Genomic DNA, 25,334 nt, shown 5'->3' with positions numbered 1-25,334 from the left:
GTGGTAAGGCAAATTATCCATACATGGCCTATCCTTATCTGCCTAGGACAACCCTCTTTGCTACGAAATGCCCCCAAGTCCACTGAGAACTTGTACAACTTCACCGGGCACCTGAACGATTTCCATTCCACTCAGTTCTGCATGACCAATAACTTGGCCCAGTCTGCTCAGAGAGTAAGATGGGCATTAGCACATGTTCCTTACCCAACATCTGGGCATAAAGAATTACTCTCAGCCCCTGATGGAGAAAGGATAGGAGACTCCAACACCCAAATCCAAGTGACTGTGAGGTGAGGGAGGGTATGGTGACATTTGGTGCAGGTCAGAGGAAAAGGCAAGGAGCTCTGGCAGGCCCCACAAGTGGCAGGTACTGTGTGATTTCTGGGGAGGAAAATGAAGATTCCCCAGAAAGGGGCCATGTGAAATTGAGGGGTGCCAGGGTGGGCATGGCATGTTTGAAAAGCTGGAAGCAAGCAGGTATGCTCCAGATGTGGGGAACACTGGAGCATAAGCCCAGAGAAGTGGGCAGGGTTAGACTGTGTATGCTGAATGCCTGGTTGTCCTCTCAGCCCAGGAAGCTTTCTCCTAGACTTACGTGCGCTTGGCTCAATTTCCTTTCCCCCCAGCTGGTATCTGACCACCTCATGTCAACCATCATGGCTTTTCACATCCCTTTTTCCAAGCTTTATTTTTTCTTCTTAGATTTACCCAATCTCTAATATTCTGAGTATTTTGTTTATATAAAATGACCAAGGAGGCTGGGCATCGTGGTGCATGCCTGTAATCCCAGCACTTGGGAGGCTGAGCCAGGAGGATCACTGTGAGTTTGAGGCCAGCCTAGGCTATAAAATGAGTTCAAGGTCAGCCTGAACTGCACAGTGAAACTCTGTCTCAAAAAAGAAAAAAGAAAAAAAAAAATGGCCAAAGGTTTTCATACAGATTACCCATGGCTCTATCCCAAAGCCAGATGTACTTGGTGTTGGGTAAGTATATGTTGAATGCCTGAATACCAACTGCAAGTTACTATCCTGTTTGTTTCTTGTAAGGCTGTGCAAGTGTGTCTGGAGGAAAGATATGTGTCCCTGAATGAATGTGTCTGTGTTTATCTCTGAATTTCAGAGATGTCATTAGGAGTTCTGTGATATCCTTCCACTTTTTCTCCTTTAACACAAGGAAATGTGAGCATATACAAGGCACTAAACCTGATATATATAGCCTGACAGACCAAACTAAACTTTTCAATTTGATTTACTCAACGAAGATAACCTCTCTGAGCTTAGTTCTCTTCAAACGTACAGAAAACACAGAACAGTTAAAAAGGACTCAACATGCAGACATAAAAAGCACGTGAAAGAGTCACATTGCTGGTGATTTGGGCTACTGCTAGCACTGTGGATAAGGGCTATGAAAGTGAGGGACCACATTTTGCGGTAAAGTGGGGGTTTCTCTGTTCTGTTTCTTCAAGAAACATCCCAGAATACCTGAGGAGCAAGATGGCTCCCTGGGATATTACAACAATGTCTTAGCTACAGTAGAAACAAATTCGCCAGTTTATCATGAGTTTAAGAACTGATCAAATTTTGTAGGAAATCCTAAATAAATGGTGTATGTAAGCACTTCAGCAATCACTTGCATTCTTTTATCTTTTAAAGGAGGAAAATGCAAGAAAGCAAGCATCACATCCCACACCTACCTACAGGACTGTCATTTGACTCCACAGTTGGTGAAAGAAAGGCTAATTCATAAGAAAAAAGGAAAAGTGAAACAAATAAAAATAAACTACAGTAATAAAATGAATTTGTATTATTTAAATAAAGGAATTTTTTGAATGAAAAGAGTCATAACTGGCATGATCTGCAGTCTGCTGAAAAGTAAGTTTCCATATAATATTTTATCAATACTTTTTGAAATGGAAATTTAACAAGAAAAACATTAATTCATCAATGAAAAGAATCAAGACATTCTAGTATCATACTTCAATGGATTCTCTTATTAAAATGAATGGTTCTCTTTGTGGAAAGATTAATGTATGTAAAGATAGATTACCTTGGTATCTTTGAATCCTGCCCTTTCCAAATGGCATTGGTAAGTTCAAAGGAATATAATGCTCATGATTACACACCACCCGGAGAAATTCAAACTTGTATTCAAAGAGGGTCTGCAGGAAAAAGTGTTGTCATAAATTAAACACCTCACTGGCTATTTTACAGAGGATACAGTTCCTTGAACCTTTGGGGACTGCATCCTGTATTCCATTTTACAGATTTTAGAATGGCTACAGGGATTTGTCTGAAAACAGAGGTCACATTTCATTAAAGAATGTCCTCAGCTGACTTTTGAGGCATTTCCTATTTATGCTCTTCTTATTTCCACAAAGGATTTCAAATAGCTTGTAGTTACAGAAACAGATGCAATACAATTTAAAAAAAAAAAAAGTAAGGCACAGCTTTAAAAATAAAAAACAAGAGGAGAGGCAGATGATTCCACCAGCGAAAGGCTATATGGTTAGTTCTCTTGTGCAGTACGTTGTAACTTGTGACATACTTTTAGTTTTACAGCTAAGAAATTATTTCGAATGTTTGAGAGAAAACCAACTGGAATGTTTACTTCTCATCTGGATGCCTATATCCCTAATATCTCACATGTATCAGTGCAAGAAAGTGCCAGTATTTCCAAAAAAGAAATGAGCTGTGCCACTGGAACTGAAAGAAAATTCCAACAAGAATGGAGAGGAATAGGCAGATTTCCAAATGGGAGTCAGTAAGACACAAAAACAGGATACAAGATCCACACTACCTTTGGGTCTCCAGGAGCAAAGCAGCTGATGTAGTTGTTGATTTGCTTAAAGACGAAGCCCCTGTCCATGAAGGTGAAGCATCTCTGTGGAGCAAGACAATCCACAAAGGTCAGCCTTTCAGGCCCAAACTTTTTGGAAACTAGGGTTCTAATTAGCACTTGTGCTGCTGTCAGAGCACCCACTGTAGTCACTCTGCAAGGTAGCTACTTAAAGAGCCCATCTTAGTCACAAATGAGGACCCCACCTTGATGAAAACAGCAAGGCTATGGTTCGCATTCTTAGATGCCTCAGGGTTATCTCGAAACTTCTGAGTGATGTGTGGCATCAGCATATTCACAACAGTTTCCACTGCATGATGATAGGAGGCAGGAAATCTCTGGTTCCGCAATAACTAAAGGGAATTTGAAGCAAATGGTTATTTTATTATAGTTGGGATCTTTGGGATTAATATACCCCATCCCTGAACTCATTTTTAAAAACCAAGAGTTCTTATCAGTCTGAAATTAGGTAAAATTAATCACTCCCCTTTTCTCAAAGCACTAACTATACAAGGGTTCAAATAATTCAAATAAGTGGTATGGATCCACTTCGACAGGATAAAGACCACACTGGAGGTGTTTGAAAAATGTGGAGTTTCAGTCTCTATTCCCAGAGATTCTGATCCAAGAGCTTAGCAGGAAAGCAGCAGGAAGGGGCAGGAACCTGTACTTTACCCAGCATCTCTGGTGATTTTGATGCTTGTACCTCGTGGAGACCTTGTAAGAGCACTGGCCCAGGCTTAAGCTCCATGTATCTGAACTAAAACTATACAGACTGATGACTGGACATGATCAGTTTAAAATGCTCAGCAGCAGCCTGCTTCAAACTAATTTTACATAATGATCTTTCCTCCACCATGAATGCATATCTGAAAAGTTACCCTATTCAACAACCAGCTACAATTTATCATTGTACATCCTCTACATGTCAGGCTATGTCAATATATCTTCCATATCAAGTGATGTACTACATATTTTTATGTATTTTTCTCTTTAATTCTTCTAAGATCCCTGAGTTCAGGACTCATTTTATAGAGGATCAGAGAAGCTAGAAAATGTACCCTCAGTCCCATAACTAAAGTCAGTCAGACCCATGTCAGCCGTAAGTTTAAAGCCTGTGCTCTTTCTGCTTTATGAGGTTGTATTACTTCCTCCCCAGGCTCCACACACAGAACAATTTATGGAGAGCCTGAAACTGGAAGGGTGTAGTACTAAATGCGCCTTTACATCAATCCATTCATGTATTCAATTCTAATAGTCATAGAGTGGTGGTGTCACCCCCATTCTACAGATGAGGAATCTGAAGGTTCAGTAAAGAGTACTAGTTGATCTTTAACAGTTTTCTTTGTCTTCTCCCTTTTAGTTACTAAACCTCTAGGTCACATGGCGCCCAGTTTGAGACTCTACTTCCCAATTTAATTTGCAGTTAAATATTGGCCACATGAGTGAGCTCTTGTGGATGGTCCACAAGAAGGGACAGGTGCTTGTCTTGACCATGCCCTTAAAAGGAGGTGCTCGTTTTCCCTGCCCTTTCCCGGACTGGACTGTGTCCTGGTGGTGAGCCAGCTTCTCCACTATGTGGACAGGGGAACACCCCAGGCTGGATAATTAGATAGGAGGCTGAGTCCCTGAATGACCTTGGGGAACAAGCTGCCCCTCCTCTTCATACCACATACCAGCTCATAATTCTTCAGAATATAGAAATGAAGCTTTTGTCTTATTTAAGCCACTATTATTTTGGACTTTTTCAGAGCTGCCGGACCAGTATCACATTAAACATAAAACTTGACCTGGGATATGGATATTTCTGACATGAGAGAATGCAATATTATATGCATTAAATATCAGAATCTTATGAAAATTTGAACAACTAGCTTTATAATAATTTCAATTCTCAAATGAATAGCAAGGAGATTTTTATAAATGTATATGGACTCAAGAATCCAGTAAGGTAGCATCAAGTTATCTGTATATGGAGTTTATCTACTTTTAAACACACAATAGCTAGTTTTGAAATTTCATAGGGATTATGTCCCATATGTGCAAGCAGTAACTCTACGTTATGAGGTGTTAGCATTAATACACGATCAGCCTCCAGGACCCCTGGAAAGGCCCACTAATCATCAGGGATACCCAAACTGGTCACTTCTGACAAAGCTGTGTCCCAAGAAATGCTTGTGGCCTTGAGGAAGAAGCTAAATCAATGGTTATTAAAACTGAAAAGTAGATGAAAACCTCTATCATGCACAGATTGAGTGGACACAAAGTAATCTGTCCGTCAATGCTATTATCACTAAAAGTGGAACCACCAGACATAGAGGCCTCTTGATACCATGCGTGGCACCAGTTATAAAGTATATACGCTTGCTAGGAAGAAGCCAACCTAAATCAAACCAAGCATCTAGACAGAACTACACTTTTAGAGGAAATGCAGGGAATAAATACGGAATCGTATACATACATGCACTGTGGGGATATTCAGTCAAAGCTAGAATGTGGAGAATTCTGCTGGACAAATGACTCACCCTCTTCAACAAATACATTGCATTAAAACAAACTAACAAACAAATGAAGAGTGAACAGTTTGAGAATAATTTAAGAAAAAAGCTGAGAAACACATCAACTAAATGCAATATGTGGACTTTATTTAGATCTTGACTCAGCCAAACCAACTGTAAAATGACATTTTAGAAACACTGCAGAAAAATGAATATAGATTGGGTGTTACATGGTAATAGAAATATCACCAATTTTGTTTGATATAAGGGTATAGTAGCTATGTCTTTTTTAAAGGTTTATTTGTTAAGAGATGACACACTAAGGTTTTGAGAGATAAAAATGATAAAATCTGGGGGACTTGCTTTTAAAATATAAACAAAAAATGTGAGGGTAAATACATAAAGCAAGAATGACAGAATGCTGAAAAACTGTTGAAGCTGAAACGATGATGTGAGATTCATTATACTATTCATTCTACTTGTGTTTTTATTAGAAAATCTGTACAATAAATTATGTTTTAAGACATGCCAAAGAATGACAGATATTTATATTCCAACTCATCATTAATGCTGTTCAGTGACTAGGAAACGCTAACTCAGGGCCTTTGAAGGCTGAAGTAGAGCTCTCCCAGTGACAAACAGCTATGGGAAAGAATACTAAGTTGGCAATAAAATGAACTAAAGCCTTTTTACAAGGCGAGGCATACACATGAAGGTAATACCCCTATGTAATTACATACTTTTATGGAGATTACTATAACCTGAAATGGAAGGAAAAAAATCTAGGATAATGGGCTGGTTCTCAGAGTAGTGAGTATATAAGAGAGCTCAGAGGAGAGGACCTTAAGACACAGGGACTTCGCAGCTAAATGAAACCCAACTCCTAAGCACGATGGCCTGCCACAGAGTCTCTCGCGAATGCTGCTCTAAGATCCCCGCTGGCCTGGGCAACACCATCTACTCCTCCCACAGAGGCTGCCAGTACAGGGTTTGCTTGCCTCACACCTATCTGCGCAGGACCAGCCTTCTTCAGCCCACCTGCCGCGTGTTCTGTCCAGCACTACATGGTGACCTGGACACCTACGGGCAGCCCAGCTAGACGCTCAACTCCTGCCACTGGGTTCCTCGACTGAGTGGCATCTTCCTGAAGACCCACACCCAGCCTTGCTGGAGAGGTCACCGTGGGTACCGTTGTTAAAGGCAGGGCTGCACAGAGACTCAGTAACGATAGCTCTGCACCCTGTCAATCATCTGCGCTCCCAAAATGCTGCTGCCTAAATCTCAGCTTCCAGGAGAGGACTTGGGATGTTTACTTCTGTGTTCCTTACTGGGTTCTTGTACTCTCTGGTGAGTTTAGAGGCCTCTTTTCTATGGGCTACTTTACTGTTCTCTGAAATATAGTAAAATTTTTCATGAATAAACTTTATTTTTTTTCTGGCTTAGTAAACAACAAAAGTAATGAGGCTGAAAGAAATTTGCCAGTGACGTGTATCAGTATGTTGTCTTCTGTGTCGGATTACTTAAGACACTTTTGAGATTCATCCAGTTTTTGCAAGGATGAGTATTCTGTCCCCTTTTGTTACTAGGTGGCATTCTGTCTCACAAAATTGCCAGTCTGTCTATTCTTTTGTTAGCTGATGGACATTTGGGTTGTTTCCAGTTTTTGACTATTATGAATAAAGATGCTATAAACATGTAAGTCTTTTTTCCTTTTTTTGAGACAGGGTCTCACTATGTAGCCCAGGCTGGCCTCAAATTTGCCGCGATCCTGCTGCCTCAGCTTCCTAGGTGCGGGAATTATAGGCATGCGCCACCACCATGGCTTCAAACATACAGGTCTTTGTGTAGATACATGCTTTCATTTCTTTTCACTAACCCTGAAGAGAAGCAAACTGTAAGTTGGAATAATGGTTCAGTCTTAATAATCTTTCCCATTCATAACATTATTCATCCTTATCCCCAATCCTGTCTCATCCCTCTTAATGCTACATCTTCATTGGCATCAATACAAACCATTATTTCAAAACAATGAAGAGAACTAAAAAAGAAGTATTAAAAAAATAGATTTATGAATCAGTTCCATATGCTCTTTAAACTCCTGTAAAAAGGCAAATTCACTGATATAATAGTTTCAAGATACTCTACTAACATTAATACTTTTTTTGTTTCTAAATCTTACCACTCCTATTAAAGAACCTAGTCTACCTCTCCCTGGTCTCTACTAAATCACACCTTCTTGGCTTCAAAGCTCCTGATAATCCCATCCATGTTTTTTAACCAGTCTGCATTTTTCTCTTCCTACTCTAATCTTAATCTAGCCAGCCTGAGCTCTGTCCCAGAGGTCTTGCCTGGGCACGACATATTTCTTTTGCCTAAGACTCATTTTCTTCTCTGTGAATTTTGGCATCCTTTGAGGTCTAGGAAAGTTCCAACCCCATTACCACATAAACTCTTACCACCCTTCGAACTTGTACACACATCTTCCTGCACTCTGTTCTAATTGTCCGAGGCTGAATGTCTTCTTTCTCCAGTGCCCATGTCAGCCTTCAGGTTGGAGATACCTCTACTCTATTTGTATTTCTCTTCTGTGCTCTGTATCTCACAAAAAATTGTTCAAAACATTCCCTCCTGGATGGAAGTATGGACATTAATATTAACATTCTGCCTGTTATCTAGGTACAGGTATGTATAGATTAGTTTGGGGGAAGTCCAAAGAGTCCATAGAGGAGATGACCACACCATCCTTTTTATGCTTTCCAAATAAAAGCTCTTTCCCTGCTCAACTGTATACACACTCGCTTATATATATGCTTCTTACCTATGCCAACTTTCCAACCTCCTTCCTGAAGTGCACCTGTGGAATGCTAGCAGTCAGCTTGAGTCAGTGTGGGAGGAAGACATTCAAAAACAGTCTGGTGAAATTATAGTTTCTAAATATAAATGGTAGAAACAAACGCCTAAAAACTGTTGAACATGGAAGCAGAGAGTTGAGGGAGGACTTCCAAGTAGGCCTCAATGACATTTTATATTTTCCTCAAAAACCACTTATTATAAATTCCAAGCACCTGTCACCTATGAAACACTAAAATGTGGCTCAGTCATACATGATCAATCTAAACCATAGGGTTCAACTACTGCAGTTAAAAAATTGCTTATTGTGGATGCTGGTTCAAAGAGAGGCTCTGATTCGTATTCTTCCTTAGTCAGTGTAACGAAGGTGTAGTTGGACTTGAGACAAGAAAGTGAACATAGATAACCACCTTCAGTCACAGTGCAACATTAAAAGCAAACATAAGAATGTAGGATTACCCCTATGATTCCAGCACTCTGGGACAAGAAGGACCCCAAATTCAAGCCCAGCCTGGGGAACTTAGCAAGACCTTGTCTCAAAAGGGAGGCTGGGGGACACTGAGGACATAATTCAGTGTGATGGCCTGGATTCAATCCCTAGTACATCCTCACCAAAAAACAAAAAACAAACAAAAAAAAAAACCAGCGCAAATTTATTCCTCCATGTAAATACTATGCATATGCACTGGATGGAGTCACTCCATGACCGCTGGAAATGCACAGAGATGTACACTGAATACATCAACCTAAAATACACACTGTCTCCAAGTACCAAATGATGCCTGATATCCCTGGGTGGAGTACTTGAAGTAACAATAAAAGCATTATCTGCCAGTTATGGAGTACACACAACTGTAATCCCAGCATGAGTTCAAGGCCAGCCTGAACTACCTAGTGAGACCCTGTCTCAAAAAACTCAAAACCAACCCAACAAAAAAACTCTATTTTCTAGAACTTGTACCCGTCTAGGACTCAGGTACCCATAACAGAATTGGTGTGTACTGGGTACGTGGTACTCTCAGAAAAACTCTCTGAGGAGGGGGGTATCAAGGTCTTTGTTAAAAAGACACCAAATAAATCAATAAATTATTAAAATTACAAATTATTATAATAATGTTCAGGCTAAAAGTATAAAAACTCTGAAGGGATTAGAGAAATCATGAACAGTGAATGAACTTGTTTCTCGATTCAGAACACTGGAATAGGGATCTAGGCCATGTAATTCTTAGGATGTAAATTCTTTTTTTTTTTCTTTATTATTTTGTACTAGGAATTGAATGCGGGGCTTCTGCACTGAGCTACATCTCCAGTCCTTTCTTATTTTTTCTATTTTAAGACAGGATCTCATTAAGCCACTAAGTTGCCTAGGATGGGTTGGAACTTGAAATCCTCCTGCTTCAGCCTCCAGAGTACTGAGATTATAGGCATGCACCACTTTAAGGTGTAAAGTCTTAATAAATATAAGACAAAGCCCAAAACAACTAACTGAAACATATACAGCTCATCAGATCTAAGACATGAAGGAAACAGCATAAAGCCTTTAAGCTGTGTCAGAGGAGGTCCTGGATTGACAGTATGTGGGAAGAGCAGCTGGCATCCACAGCACAAGGGGCAGAAGCGCGGGCTGCACTCTCGGGCGAGAATGGGAGGCTTTCCAAAGTCTGAGGGGGCGTTTCTCTCAATTTCTTTTCAGAGTAAATTACGTGGTGGTTAACCTTTCTCCTTTTGGATGTCAGTGCTCTCTTTCAGGCATAACTGGACAATAATTTTTTTAAAAAAACACTTCTAAAAACTCTCTGAATATAGTTTTAGGACCAGAAATAATTTAGTCATGGAAAAGGCTGTGCATGGCAGAATCTGAATGGTTTGGATAAAGTTCAAAAGGCAAACAACCAATTTCCCAGAAGAGAGGTGTAAGAGGCCTGTATCATAAAGCTGGAAGTGGCAGGACATCAGGGAAAGGCTCTGCTGGTCCCATAACCCTGGGCTCGTCACTTTGTGGGTCTACACTTCTGTCTAACTCTGTGAGACAAGGGTAGATTTGGACCAGAAGCTACTGTTCAGGTCAATACCATTCATAAAGTGCTGCACTTTAATGTGCTATCTTGAGAACACACACACATTAACTTTATTCATTTCCTAACACAGCTTTCAGAAAGGTGGTCCCGACACCTGGTTATGGGTCTCTGCTGTGTGAGTGTTCATTCCCTCCTGCACCATTTCTCATGTGGTTTTTGCAGCAGCTCCCACAAGGAAGGAATGGGCAACTGCAGTTCCCTGAATGTGCAGTGCTGGCTCCCAGCCCTTTGCCATCACAGCTGTCTTCTTGTCCTAGCCTTCACTCCCCTCCTTCAGCCTCAGCCGACTCCCATTTACTCATCAGAACCCACCCTGATCCACCCCTCTTCAGGCAGTCCTCTTACACTCCTGTGCTGGGACACTCTGTGCCCACTCGCTCAGAATGCTCATCAGGAGTTAAATGACTGCTGAGTGAAGTGTAGTTTTCCACCTGAACTCCTTGAGGGCACAAACCATGCCATATTTAAGTTTTTTGCTCTTCTTGGTTTTGTTTTGTGACAGAGTCTCGTTACATAGTCCAGACTGACCTTGAACTCATGGCAACCCTCCTACCTCAAGTGGACTGCTGGATTACATGGTGCACCACCATGCCCAGCTCCATGCTACACTTAAGTCTGTAACACTTGAGTCTAGCACACAGGGGCTTGTTGCATATCTGCTGAATGAATCAGTTATAGTTTTCAGTACATTTAATTGCCTTTTGTACATTTATTGAGGGCAGGAAATAACTCCACTAGCACCTTGTTATGGGTTAAATTACACCTCCCCTCCATATTCATATGATAGAGTCTTAACCTTGAAATACCTATTTGGACATTCAGCCTTGAAAGAAGTGATTAAATTGAGTGACAGGTGTCCTTTAAAGGACGAGGACACAGACCACACAGGAGAAGCAGCATCTACAAACCAGAGAGGCCTCAGAGGTAATCGACCTGCCCACCAACACCTTGACCAAGGACTGCTGAGCATCTTAACTGTGAGAAAGTAAGTTTCTACTGCTTAAAGTACTGGTCTCTAATACTTTAGTATGACAGACTAGAAACTAATACAGGATATACTTTTACTCTGTACCTGACATTTTAAACAGAAAAGTGATATATTCATGTGTGTGCACAGGTATCTGTGTCTGTATGTCCGTGGGCATGCATGCTCAGCTACATACTGCCAAGCAGACAATCTGCTAGCTTTTTCCTTGGCAGGCTGTCTTGGCACATTTTAGATGGTGCATTTCTCTGTGAAAGGCAGATCCCACTGCCATCTGGCATCTCCCTGTGCACTAAAAATCAGAATCTTTAAACTGGATTTAAAAGAAAAAACAAAAAAAGAAAAACGAAATGGGGAACCACCTGGTCAGGCACCAGACCCTACTATACTGGACAAAAAAACAGCTTCTGCCCAGCAAAATCTCATAGTCTCTGCCAACAAAATCTCACAGGCTTTGCATGGCTTCCTCTGAACATCCAGACTTGTGGGCAGAAGACCTAGATCTTAACCCTCTGACCCTCAGCTTCTGTCTCCCCTCTCTGTGAGAACTGCAGAACAGTGTTCACTATGAGAATGTGCAGCCCCACAGCCCACTGGCCTGTGCTCCCTGCATGGCTCCCCTCCTTTCAACCAGACCTGGCATGTAGCTACCATATGGCCACAATTCACGTCACAGGCACAGCTCCAGGACTCTGGTCTCAGATGGAGGTCTTTCAACCATCAAACCTACACAGCAACATCATGTTTACTGAATTGGAACTTTAGAGAAGTGTTTCTACCTCAGACCACCAGAGGGCCAGTCATACCTCCACAGACAAGACCAGTCCTCTGAGGATCTAGGCCTATCAGAACAAAGGGACAATCTGAGAGAGGAGGAAGCAGGGGGCAGGGTCACAATGGCGCACACATCATTCCAAAAGGAAGCACAGAGGGGCACAGAAATTTGAGACTGCACATTTGCCCCAAAGAGATGGATTATCTCATAGTCCAATGAAAGGCTTTAAAGAACAGGAGATTTGTGAGGTGCTGTTATCTAAGCCCTAGAGTAATGTCTAAAATGGTCAAGACACTTAACGAATGCTAGGTGTGCGCATTTAAAATTAATTCTTAAAGTACTAGTCCCACTTCAACAAACTGAAGACCTTAAGCCAGTCAAAAGAAAAAACATACTTTTCTTTGGATTTAATGACATACTGGTTCTGTAATTTATCTTTTTTTCTTTTTTTTTCCGGTACCGGGAATCAAACTCAGGGCCTTGCACTTGGCAGGGAGGCGCTTGTGCCGCTGAGCTATATCCCTATTCCTAACATACTGGTTCTGGAACAGTGTTGAGATCTAGCTTAGTTTTAAAACCTAGGTCCTTCCGCTCATTAGCAGAACATGCTTGGCATAACCTGGCCTCAGTTTCCTCATCTATAAAATGAATAGGAAAAGTATTTCCCTCATAGGATTGTCATAAAGTTATAATATTTTATTACTGGTAAAGCACTTGGGCTATTCCCACAGCTGGCACATACAAAACATTCAGAAATGTTAGCTGCACACACAATGAAGGTGACACAAGCCTTCACATGGAGTAACATACCTTAACTTTGGAGTTTTCTATCAAATGCTGAGCCATGGATTTAATTAGCACATCAAAGAAAAACCAAGAATACTAAAAAGAAAAAAATAAGACCTCAGTAAGAAAAACAACAAACTAGTAGGTAAGAAGTGAACTGTCTTAGGCTGACAATGATGTTAGTCAGAAGCAGCTGTGACTCTAAAACACAGCTGAACCTTTTGGCAAATCATCAGGCCCCAGAGGAGAATGGCAGACATCTTCTGCTTGGATATGTTCAACAGTAACCCCATCTCACTGGGAAACTGCTGGCTTTCCCGGCAAGAGACACTGCTAGATTATCCATGCAGTCTGCCTTGTGCAGAGCTCTTGCTGAGTGACACTCTATACACGTAATCTCTAAATCAGTGGCCTCCACTGACAGAATATAATGACTTACACTCAACAGCCAATGCAACTGTAAATGTGGTAATTCTTTGCAGCTCCTATCTCAATACACAATTAGTAAAGTTGCAATAGGAGAACTAATTCTGCCACCATTCTGTGTTGCCCCAGCTGGTCTCAAACTTGTGAGCTCCTCTACTTTCACCAAGTAGTCTCCTACAGGTTTATGTTCCCAAACCCTGTGGTCCTTACCTTACTTAACTGATACATAGTAACATAAAAACTATACATGTTCATGGAGTTCCACATAACAATTTGATAATTTTACATTGTATAATATTTAAATATAGTTAAGCCTATCTAGCTCCTCATAGTTTTCATTTCTATGGTGAAAACTTTCGAAACTCCTCATTCTACTTTTTGAAATGTACAATACTTTATTGTTTCTATAGTCACCTACTATGTAGTAGCACCCAGAACTTGTTTCTATCTAACTGTAACTTAGTATCTATTCATCAACATTTCCCCATTAATCTATTTTAATAAAGGCTTGCACTGGCTATCCAGACATACCTTCAGTAGTTTGTTGCTGGTGAGGAAATCAGCAGAAGGCTTGAGGATGGTAGTCATGGATTTAGTCAGCTCTTCATGCACTGTCTTATATTCAGAAGCAATGTATGGCTCAGCCTTATAAGCATACTTGGAAGAAAAGAAAAATAGACTTTACTGCTCTGGTTTTCCAGGTTGGGCTCAACACTGAGGCTCCAAAGAGTGGAGATCAGGGACCTAAGTAATTCCGTGAGTGGGAGAGAGGAAGGCATGGAAACAAAGGCGGGAAGGGTGATCGTCATGTGACAGAAAGAGGGAGCCCAGGATGTCCTCTTCAGGGAGGCCATCAGGTAAGAGAATCATTTGACGCAGTCAGATCAGTGGCCATCTAGGCCGTAACTCCATCTGTAAGAGGGACTTCAAGGCATGTGTCCCACAACACTGGTAAATGATATCCTCAAGAACCCAAACTTTATTTAAACTATCACATAGCTGTAATTCACAAAGCAAACTTAGACTGAACAGAATGCATGTCACTTCTGAGCACAGTAACTGCCGCTATGTATATGTAATGTTGGACATAAACAACCTGTAGATATTTGTCCTACTGACATCTCTTGCTGTCCCACGTAATCATCTCATTGAATTGTGGCCAGAGAAGCCACTTTGCTAGGAATTTTAGGTGGAAAAAGGAAAAATAAAAATGACTGAATTTACCAGAGGCCTAGCCAAGAGCAACTTAAAATTCTTTAAACTTCTACATCATTTGAGTCAGTTTACTTGTTTCAAGGATGAAATTAAACAAATAAAGGAGTGGCTGCCTCTCTTCATTTTTTTTTTTTTTTTTCCTCCGGTACCGGGAACTGAACTCACGACCTTGCACTTGCCAGGCAGGCGCTTTGCCGCTGAGCTAAATCCCCAGCCCCCTCTCTTCATACTTTCTTTTGTCTAATATAAGCTCTTGCAATAGGAGTAGAAGACAAAGCATAGATAGTAGGTTATAAGTGCATCACTAAATAACCAGGTTTGTAAAAAAAAAAAAAAAGTCTTTAGAAGGAAAATTGGAGAGCCACAGTAAATGTAAATGATCAGAACAGTTTGTTTTACATACCTTAACATATGACCTCAAGTGGCTCTCCAATCCTTCCTCATGGCACTGGGCAACCACATGAATAATGACCCTACACACCACAGGAATGAATAAAGCAATGAATAGTAATGTGAAAATGGAAACATTTCATTATTATCGCAGCAGTAGAACAATGATGATGTTACTGGCACTTAGAAACAAGGAGACAAGGAATTAGATGGGGTCCTCATGTATGCAATCAAGACATTTCTTCAATATAATGTTCAGCACATACTAGCACCCCAGGTAAGCATGACGGTGCTCCAGATGTGGACAGACTGGAAGAGGAGAAAAGTCTCCATCCACCCACCTCCCTTACCGAGTCACATTAACTGCGACTTCTTCCTGGGTAGCTCTGGTGAGGACTCGGAATAGCTGATTTAGGATGGTAGGCAGGAAGGCGATCATCACGTGGCCTTCCATTGCATGCAGACTCTACAGACAAGAATGGTTAAGTTCACATTATCTTTTAAAATGTAAACCAGCCTGAAGTAACTTCTACTTATAGTTTCATAAAAAGATGGAAGTACACTCCTAAAATAAATGGAAGGCTTAGGGGGTTATAGAATGGCTCCCGGTGATGTCCATGTCCTAATCCTGAGAATGTGTGAATGTTGCATGGCACAAAAGAATTAAGATTGCTAATCAGCTGGTCTTAAACTAGGGATTATCTAGATGAGCCAATGTAATCACAAAAGTCCTTAGAGCTGGCAAAGGAAGGCAGAAAAGGAGCCAGGGGAGCTAAGACTAAGGACAAACTTCACAGGTGCCACACTGCTGTTGTCAGATGAAGAAGGGGCCAAAAGCCATCATAAACAAAAGCCTTACTGCTTGTTTAAAACATGTATATGTATGTTTTCCTTGCCTAAACCAAACAAGTCTATCCTATTTCTCATGTTTCTTACTTTGTCCCATGCCCAGAATGCCTGTAGCTAGTTAAATTTTCCTTTCCAAAATGCTTCCCCACAATTACATTCGGGTTGAAAGTCGCTCACATGACCCCTATTCTCGCTCTCACTGCTCCAGTGACTTCTGGGACCTCCCTACCTCCTGTACAAAGGTGAGAACGGTTAGGTGTGTTATTTCTCTGATTTATCTATCTAGCATGCATTCACCCAATTCACTTGATCTCCTACAGTGAACTATAATTCCTTAAAGGTGAGGTCTGCTACGGTTTGAGAGTGTCCTCCCAAAATGACATGTGTTGGAAACTTAATCTCCAGTTGCAACTGTGTTAAGAGGTAGAGCTTAACAAGTGCTGACCAGGCCACGAGGACTCTGGTTTTATGAATGATTAATGATGCTACTGGTGGGGTGAATTTTGAATGATGGAAATGGGTTCTTTTAAAAGGACAAGTTTGGCACTGTTTTGCTTTTTTCTTCCACTCTCCTTCACCTAACCTTGCCCTTCTGCCTTCCACTATGGGATCACATAATAAGAAGACCCTTACCAGATACTGGCACTAGGATTTTGGGGACTTTCCACCTCCACAACTATGAGAAAGTAATTTTCTGTTCTTCGTAAAGTTAGACAGTCTCAGGTTTTCTGTTATGTCAGCACAAAACAGACTAGCACAAGGACTGCTTCTTCTGTGCTGTCACTGTGCTCAGTACCCAGGAAGCACTCCAGAGAGACCTGTATCTAGTGAGTGGTTTTACATGCAGGAGAAAAAAATGTGTTTGCAAGGTCCAACTTAGAGAATATACAAAATCACTACAAAAGACAGGAGTAGTGCTAAGTCTGCTTCTTCCTTCTATCTAAATCTACCCTGAAATCAACGTTGTGAAAGCATCTAGGTGACAGCATCCTTACAGAAATTTTCCTGGTTGGCTGAACTGATTACAGTGCTGGGGATGGAACTCAGGACCTCATGCATGCTAGGCAACTGCTCTACCACTGAACAACATCCCTGATACCTTACGTAAGTTTCCAAGAGCCAACAACAACACACTTCACCAAAGAGAAAACTCAACCTACTCCAAACTCATTAAAAAAGGCTATTAAGAAAGCCATAAATACCTTAAGGTATTTTACAAGTTCATTCCCTACAGCCTGGGCTCCAGATTCAGTTTTTTGACAGTACTGGAAAAAATTATGCAAATGCTGATCCTGGGGGAGAGAGGAGAAAGATAAGTCGATTAGTATGTATATTAAAGGAGTATCTGCTTCTTATATCAAGCATACATAATTTTCTTTTAATACTAGGAAACTGGTCACATTAAAATGACAGCACCAAAAAAATTCTCCAACAAGGGACACGGTCGAAAAATGTTACTTATGCTAGGAATTTATATTACTACAAATCAGCACATTCTATATACTTTCTTCAAATAAAGATATGTCATATCCATATGACATATAAGGATTCTGTTTAACAACAAAGTGCAAACTGAGTCACAGAGCAATCACTAAGAATTTTATGTAGTAGTACGCACCTGTGTGTACACTGTAGAAACCAAATGAGTTGAAACTTTCAACAGTGGCTTTCCTCCATCTACCCATTTAATTTCTGGACCATAATGCTGAAAAAAAAACAGGCAGGGAAAAAAATTCCCATCAGATGCATTATCTTAGCTTCAAATATGACAGTCAGTGGAGGTACTGAGGGATTACAGGCTCAGAAAGTGCTAGTGACGTGAAAGCTGTGCCTGGTCACAGCCGGGCTGCAGCCAGTACGGACTTCTGAACCTTTCTTCCCTTAAGTACAGTGCTTTTCTTACTGGGTTTTCTAAGTTATCTTTTCTGCTTAGTAGCAGTTGTGTGAGTTACTGTCCATTTAATAAAAAAATGGTCCTATTTTACCAGTGTTTTTACCAGACTGAGTTCAGGGTTCTGAAAGAGCTGGTACAAGCTATCAGATATAGCAAATCATCTGTTCTTATTTTAACTTCTGAAACCTTTATTTTAGGTTACAGTCAGACTAAGAATTATACCTGAAAGTTGTATGGTTTGCCCTTCTTGGGGAATACTTTATTATTTGTCAGAAATATAGGCAAATTTGGCATTATTTAAGTACCGAGACACATTAAAACAACAGAATTACCCAAGCATGCTATAAAACTAAAGTTTATAAAATTTAAGATAGCTAAAAAGGCCAGAAGTGGTGGCGCACGGCTGTAATCCCAGCACTCAGGAGGCTGAAGCAGGAGGATCACTGCGAATTCAAGGCCAGCCTGGGCTACAAAGTGAGTTTGAGACCAGTCTGAACTGCATAGTGAGACCCTTTCTCAAAAAGACCATTAAAAAAAAAAAAAGCTAAAAGAAAGCCAACAGATCAGTTAAAAGTACCTGAGGACACTCAGTTTTTCATGAATCAGAAAAGGTTCAGAATGAGCTACCTTGTGGGTGAAGGATTTGCTTAACAGATTTACATTAAGCTGGAAGTGTAATCTGTATAACCTTAAGGACTCATCTTTGAGTATGACTACTGTGCAGAAACAGAGTCCTATCTTATCCAGTAACTTTTCTGTTATTTTCACTGTTGTCGTCTGGAGGAACTGGGATAACGAATCTTCAAGTCTATACCCTGCCCATCCCAAGCTCCTGGTAGCCAAGGTAGCCGGATGGAAGATTAGCTGAAACAGGGATGTGCTGCTCATTAGTCACCACCCTTCCATCTTTCAGGAGAGGGAGCCAGGAATATCCAACTGTTGAAAACAAAAAAATCCAGTGTAAGTGTATCAAAAACTAATATACAATTGTCTGATTATGATAACTAAATATCAATTAGCGTAACAAATTTAAAAGTTCTCAAATATGGTCTTTGAATCCACGCACAATTTTTTTTCCCTTGTACTGGCAATCAAACTCCAGACCTCGCACTTGCCAGGCAGGCGCTTATGCCACTGAGGCATACCCCCGGCTTGAACATGGTCTTTGAAGAACATTTTCTACAATGCACTTGGGCCTTTTTGACTGTAATTCTAAACATTTTTTTAATAAAAACTTACATATGCAACCCTGGTATGCTATTTTTATGCTACATAAAAATTCACTGAACTATCCTTTCACACACAAAGAATGCAAATCGAAATCCAATTTAAGAATCTAATGTGTAAGTTAACAAAAATCAAAGGAATGATGAAATTCCCAACCTTGTGTTTCAACAGTATCTTTCTTCTTCGTGCTTCCTTTACTTGAGTTATCACAGCTGACATGGAAGAATGTGAACAACAAGTGGTGCTTTTCATGCAGCTGGGTGGGCAATTCTATTTTAATCTGCAGAAACACATAAAAAAATCTTTTCTAACATTCAGAAAGATCAAAAACTTTTGGTGAAAGCAGAGATATGTGTCACCAGATACACAAATGTGAATTTGTTTTCCAACTGTTTTAGTGTTTGGATTTAAAGACATCTGACATGTAAATTGTGCCTAGAGAGAAATGAATCATGAATTCATTGACCAGAAACAGAAAAAGGGTTGTTGGTTGTTTCAACTCTAAAAGTATTGGAAAAGACACAACAGTAACTACTATACCAACTTAACACAGCCTCAGCATATGAATAAGTAGAGCAGAACATTTCAAAGTAAGATTCTCATGGCAGTTTGACTGAACTACAGTGGACCCTGGTATGGGACCATTTAGATGCAGGATTTTGTTTGTTTTTGTGTTATGGTGCTGGTTTTTGAGGCCAGCACCTCACATATGCTAAATACACACTCTACCATAGAGCTATATCCTAGTAATACATAGAAATTTTTTTTGAGATTTGATACAATTTAAAAAAACTTGTAGCCAAATCATAGAGCCTAGAAATACTAAAAAAAAAAAAAATTAAGAGAAACTTAGATATTTTATCGTTTCATAAAATATATGTATATAAAAATCTTTTTAATCATTTAACAACTATAAAATACATACAAATCAATTAGGAAAGTCAAAAGTCATCAAAACTTAAACACTTAAGATTGTACATGGTTGGTCGGGTTATACATGGAGGGTTGCACAATTTACATCTCAGATGTCTTTAAATCCAAACTCTAAAACAGTTGGAAAACAAATTCACATTTGTGTAACTGGTGACACATATCTCTGCTTTCACCGAAAGTTTTTGATCTGTTTGAACATAGCTCAGCGGCACAGTGACTGCCTGGCAAGTATAAGGTCCTGAGTTCAATTCCTGGTACCAAAAAAAAAAAAAAAGAAGATTCTACATGGCACCATTTGCAGTCAAGAAAAATATAAACAAATGTTAAGATAAAATATCAAATTATAACTGTACAAAGTCAACTGCAAAATATACTGCAGTTTCATAGCCAGCTCCTGTCACCATCATGATGTTTCACAGTATCTACTTAAAGTACTGCATGATGCTGCTGATCTACATGAGCAGTTTTTCTCATCAGTAAATTTGCATAGCAGTAAAATGTACTCTCATGATTCTCAAGTATTTTTCACCATCTATTACACAAGATATACAAAGCATGTGTTAATCCACTGTTTATGTTATTGGTCAGGTTGCTAAGAGTTAAATTTTGGGGGAACAAAAGTTATATGTGTATTTCTGACTACTGGGGGCATGTTGGTGCCCCTGACCTTGGAGGATGCTCAAGAGTCAACTGCATATTACACATTTATATAAGCAGACCCAGTGATTAAAAAAAGGAAGATTCTCACGTCCAACAAATGTAACTGTACTCAAGTATGAATTTCCTGCCAGAATATTGGTTGTGGTAGTAGTGACTGAACTATCACTTTTTCTTTTCTGTATTACTTGTATTTTCTAAATTATTATTTTTTAACAATAAAGATGTTACTTTAAAAATTGGAAAAACGTGTAAAACAAATACTTCATTTAGGTCTATTGCTGGAATTCCAGTGTGATATATAGCTTCTCTTGAATTTTGCTATGCCAGACAAATAACTTGACATCTCCCTTAAAACTAGTCTTCCCTTGATGATCCCACTTACCTCATCATAAAATTCTGGGTTTTGGTGATGGTGTAAAACAGCAGCAAAGGCGCTTCTTGTGAACACTGGGCAGCCAGGTCTACCATAAATGCACTAAAATAAGAGTTAGCAAGGGGCAAACACCAGGGTTTCATCAGTAGAGTAAGAAATAAAACTCAGACATATATTGTAAAGTGGTGCTCCTACAGCATAAGCTTTGGATAGACTTCTCCTGCCTATGAGACTCTAGGCCTACTAATCTTTAACTTCGAGGTCCAGGTTACCTGAAAGCGGATCTCCAGGCCCCCTTCCTGTTCCCCTTCCTACTCGTCCATGCCTGGATGACCCTTTGTTTACTGCTGCTCCCTTTCATACTCTCATGCCTTTGCTTAAACAACCCCTCTGCCCAAATGACCTTTGCCTTTGTGTGCACTAAGCAAAATTGTGTGCATTCTTCAAGAAATTGTTAACCCTTTTCCGCATGTTGTCTCAGCACTTTTCTACACTGATACTTCAGTTTTCTCCAAAAAATTACTTCAGTTATTCTGGGTGCCAGTTCTCCCCACAACTGTGTTTCTCACTCAACTATAAATTTATCAAGGTTGAATATTATATTCCTTTTTGTTCCTTTGTCTCCTTCCCTTTTTAGAAAGTCATTTTAACTTAGTAAAGAATTTGGGCTTTGGAATTAGACTGCTTCTATTTAAATCATAGGTCCCATATTGACCAACTTATTTAATTTTATGCATTAGCCTCCTCATCTAAAAAGATGGATCTAAATAACACCTAACTCAAAAGACTATTATGAGAGTCAAAGGAATTAAGCACACAAAAGAACAATGCTTGGAGCATGACCAGTATTCAATAAACATTACCTACAATTTACTGCTATCATTTTTGTTAACTATAACATACATTTCATAAAGATCTGCTGTAGATCTATTATTTCCATTATAAATATTACTCATATTATAATCCTTAGCACTCACAATATGCCTGTTGCAGAGTAGGTACAAAGTAACATCTTACTGAATTGGAATATACATAGGAAATTTCATCCCTAAAGAGCATAACAAAAGATAGTCAGCACCAACTTGGGTATTCTATATTCTAGAAGATTCTGCATATGTGGGTATATAATACATAGTATTTTTTTTTATCAATTACAACGTTTTAAAATCACCTTAGTTGCATAACATCATGCAAGTACACTTCTAAAATGGAAAAATTGGAATACGTAGATAATTACAGTCTACATAAAAAAAAACCCAAACCTTCAGGGGCTGAGAGTCTTCCTCATCTGAATCTTTGAATTCAATACATATTGCAATATTTCTGGCCTGTAGCAATATTTAAAGAAACAGGTATAAGAAAAAAAGTCAACATAACTATGTATATAAAAAGCAAAATCCCAAAAGAAAGTTTGATATTAAGAATGAATCCACAACCTGCACACTCACCTTGGCAAAAGACTTTTGACTGTCATATTTCAAGTACTTAGGATAAACATAAAGGTGATTGTTGTAGATAGTGTAAGGCTGAGTATGTTTTGGTATGCAGGGCACAAATTCCTCTACTTCAAATGTGACTGGAGTCTTAGTACAGGGCTCAAATTGCTTCGTGGGAATGTATGATGAATTAACGTAATCTGGAAAGATATTCAAACAGTCCAAACTAAGGTAAAAACTAAGAAAGCAAAAGTTTTGTGTGTTTATTAAATAGAACTTACACTTACTAGGGAATTCTGAGGAAACGTTATCAATTGTAATGTCTAGATTGCCTAAAATCACTGGGAGTTTAGCCATCTTCTCAGGTCTACAAACAAAAGGAGAAAAAGCGAACATTTATAAATTGGTTTAACTGTGAAGCTTAAATCCTAAAGCAGCACTTCTAAGAGAAGTGCATTCCAGTGTAGTGAGAGCCACAAAGGTAATTTTAAACTTCATAGTACTGACATTAAAAAAAAAGTAAAAACAGGTAAAATTGTTTTAAAAACTACATTTTATTTAACCCAACAGATGCAGAATATTATTATTTTGGTATGTTACCAATAAAATAATGTGCAAGCTAAGTCTTTAAAACCAGATGTATAATTCATACTTGGAGCTCATCCTAATTGAGACTTTCTGTATTTCAAGCTCTCAATAACCAAGTAAGGTCAGCATAAGTCTACATAAAAAATATCAGCAAAACAGAATCAAAACATTTCTGAACCACACCAGTCTCACCGTAACTGTATGGCTTATTTAGAATCATCAGTATGCTCAACTAGACATCATCTTGGGCTCTACTGGCTAGCAAATGCAGAGTACAGAGTTGATGCTCAATGACACTATCTGCATTTGGTCTGGGATCCAACACGGTGATCTCCTCTAACATTCCTGACCAGCACTGTTACTGCCTCTACCTTTCTGGTGCCAAGGTAACTTTCAACACTGTCATTTCAATACTAGGCTGCATTTCCTCATAGCATGGTGAAATCTGCTCCGCTGAAACTTCTGCTCAAGGGGGCTGCTTATGTTCCTCTATCTTTCCAACACCTGTAGCTACCACACACTCTGCCGTCCTCCATTCTCAGCACCTCTGTACCTTCCCTCAATGCCGCTTCTCTCCTAAAGAATGGTCTATTTAAATCTAGGTACCTGGAACTGCACAGGTACACTAGGCACTATGGTACACTATGACTGGCCATGGTAGGACAGCTATCGGATGTGAGCAATAATATATCTACTAATGCAGCCCAAAAGCCATTTCAGTAGCCACATACCTAGTGACCCAAATTAAATTTATAACCACCTAAAACCCCTAAATCTGTTTTTACAAACTTTTACTATTGTGCTACATCTCTCTGATCTGTAGTTGAACAGTTGTTTGGGCCTCAGAATAGGGTTTTACCTTTGCCTCGATGAAATTTCATATTTTTATGTTTGGGCCACTTCCAGTTATCAAAATCCTCCTAAACCCTAAACCCAAGTTCTAACATCTAATATATTAGGCCTGCCTAACTGCTTTATATCACGAAGACATTTAATCAGAATGTTATACTCTCATAAGCATCATCAATGAAGATATCATGCAGAACACTGCTAAGAATAGACTCTCAAATCTCCAGAGGCCCATTTACAGAGAGACACCAGCCCATTCATCCCTCTTCCTGGCATCCGGTTACTCCAGCAGCTGAACAACTGTCCACTCAACACATAAACATGTCTCCGAGTTGTGTACAGGGCCTCATGATATGTACCTGTGGTAAATACATTCTGCTGAGGGCTTTGCATTCCTCTACTGCACCAGCTTAACAACCCAATTTAAAAGAGAGAAGAAATGTGATTAGGATGACTGGTTCATCTAACATGACCTATTTCTAAAACAGAATGCAACTGGATGGTTCTTCATAAGCCACCTGTTTAATCACTTCTTTTAGAGCATTGCCAAGTAACACCAAAGCTCAGTAAACAACACACTGTATTCAACTTTTGGCTTTACTCTCATTTTTTTTAAAAGTTCCTATCTCTTGTTTCTAATATTCTACTTATGTTAATGTTATTTATTAGGCAGTCTCACATACAACTTCTTGGTGTATCTCGGAAACATGTATGGTTGAATTAGGACATCCCTAAAAATCCTAAATTTTTGCTTCATTACCACCAGAAACTACGTTGAGTTGATCTATCTTGGTCCATCCCCAGCTCTATGCTGCAAAGTTTCTTCCTCTTAGAGTCTTTCATTTTCATTTCTCTTCTGTTTACAGTAGAGTTTAAAAGGGGAATTCAATGAAATCCTGAGAGATCCCAATGGTTTTTCACACATTCCACCTTCATTTATGATTCTGCCTAAGAGACCTCCAGGTACAGCCTAGAATAACCCCACATTTTGCCTCTGTGCCTACTGGCAGGAGAGGGTCAGTAGTATCCCCAACAGTCAATTCCTGTGAGCTTTAATTGCCTCCTAAGCATTATGCGCTCCCTGATGACATGCTTCACACAAAGCTCTTTAGAGGATTTAACCCTCAGACATGTGAGTTTTTATGCAGGCACACACTTTCTTGAGATAAACTTTCTCACTTCATCTCTCCACTTGAACAGTTTAACACTGTAATGTCTCATAAGCACTGCATTCCACAAAACTGCAGAAAAAGCTGTGAAGTTGTATCTGCTTCTCTGAGTTAGAAATACTCTGTTTATTACATATAATAAACATTTTACATTTTTGACAGAGGTGGACTTCTAAATAAACCAATTTTAATTAAACAATCTTTGTTGGAAAACTTTCTACAATGCATATGGATTTATGAGTCTAACTATATTTATTTCTTACTCTTTTCTTCTCTCTGCTGAGAGCTTTTTCTTTCTAGTTGCTGCTTCTACAAGGCATTCCGAGCAGAGACTTGAGCTTAGTTCTATAGTATAGGGGCTTTGTGACAGCTAGCTTACCATCTTTAAGTTTTTAAAAACATAATCTTAAATCTACTCCATAAGTTTAGGGTTTCTGTTGGATCTCACTTACTAGAAATCAAAACCTCACACACAAGAAAATTCAACTGCCTTTTTTTAAATATGCATTTCCAAAGTG

The 25,334-nt window shown here is 39.5% G+C and overlaps 1 protein-coding gene across 10 annotated transcripts in view; it reads right to left on the bottom strand.

Annotated features, from left to right (window-relative positions):
• Window positions 1-25,334, bottom strand: part of Dock9 (dedicator of cytokinesis 9) — a 218,672-nt gene that overhangs the window by 75,904 nt on the left and 117,434 nt on the right. For 7 of the 10 annotated variants that reach the window (XM_005374066.2, XM_013516100.1, XM_005374068.2 and 4 more), the window contains exons 16-30: window positions 22,498-22,577; window positions 22,223-22,410; window positions 22,037-22,102; window positions 20,784-20,876; window positions 18,965-19,088; window positions 18,396-18,517; window positions 17,306-17,392; window positions 16,890-16,979; window positions 15,189-15,304; window positions 14,852-14,921; window positions 13,765-13,890; window positions 12,832-12,903; window positions 3,042-3,188; window positions 2,797-2,880; window positions 2,047-2,158 (exon numbers count right to left, since the gene is read on the bottom strand). In XM_005374066.2, coding sequence (XP_005374123.1) covers window positions 2,047-2,158; window positions 2,797-2,880; window positions 3,042-3,188; window positions 12,832-12,903; window positions 13,765-13,890; window positions 14,852-14,921; window positions 15,189-15,304; window positions 16,890-16,979; window positions 17,306-17,392; window positions 18,396-18,517; window positions 18,965-19,088; window positions 20,784-20,876; window positions 22,037-22,102; window positions 22,223-22,410; window positions 22,498-22,577 — 1,577 coding nt within the window. Of the gene's footprint in view, window positions 1-2,046; window positions 2,159-2,796; window positions 2,881-3,041; window positions 3,189-12,831; window positions 12,904-13,764; window positions 13,891-14,851; window positions 14,922-15,188; window positions 15,305-16,889; window positions 16,980-17,305; window positions 17,393-18,395; window positions 18,518-18,964; window positions 19,089-20,783; window positions 20,877-22,036; window positions 22,103-22,222; window positions 22,411-22,491; window positions 22,578-25,334 lie in introns of all 10 variants that reach the window. The other 3 variants (XM_013516091.1, XM_013516094.1, XM_013516099.1) reach the window with 1 other exon arrangement.

This window comes from Chinchilla lanigera, unplaced genomic scaffold (genome assembly GCF_000276665.1).
Source record: "Chinchilla lanigera isolate Chin_1 unplaced genomic scaffold, ChiLan1.0 scaffold00003, whole genome shotgun sequence".
NCBI lineage: Eukaryota > Metazoa > Chordata > Mammalia > Rodentia > Chinchillidae > Chinchilla > Chinchilla lanigera.
The sequence above is the reverse complement of the archived record's forward strand: the minus strand, read 5'-3'. Positions and strand labels throughout refer to the sequence as shown.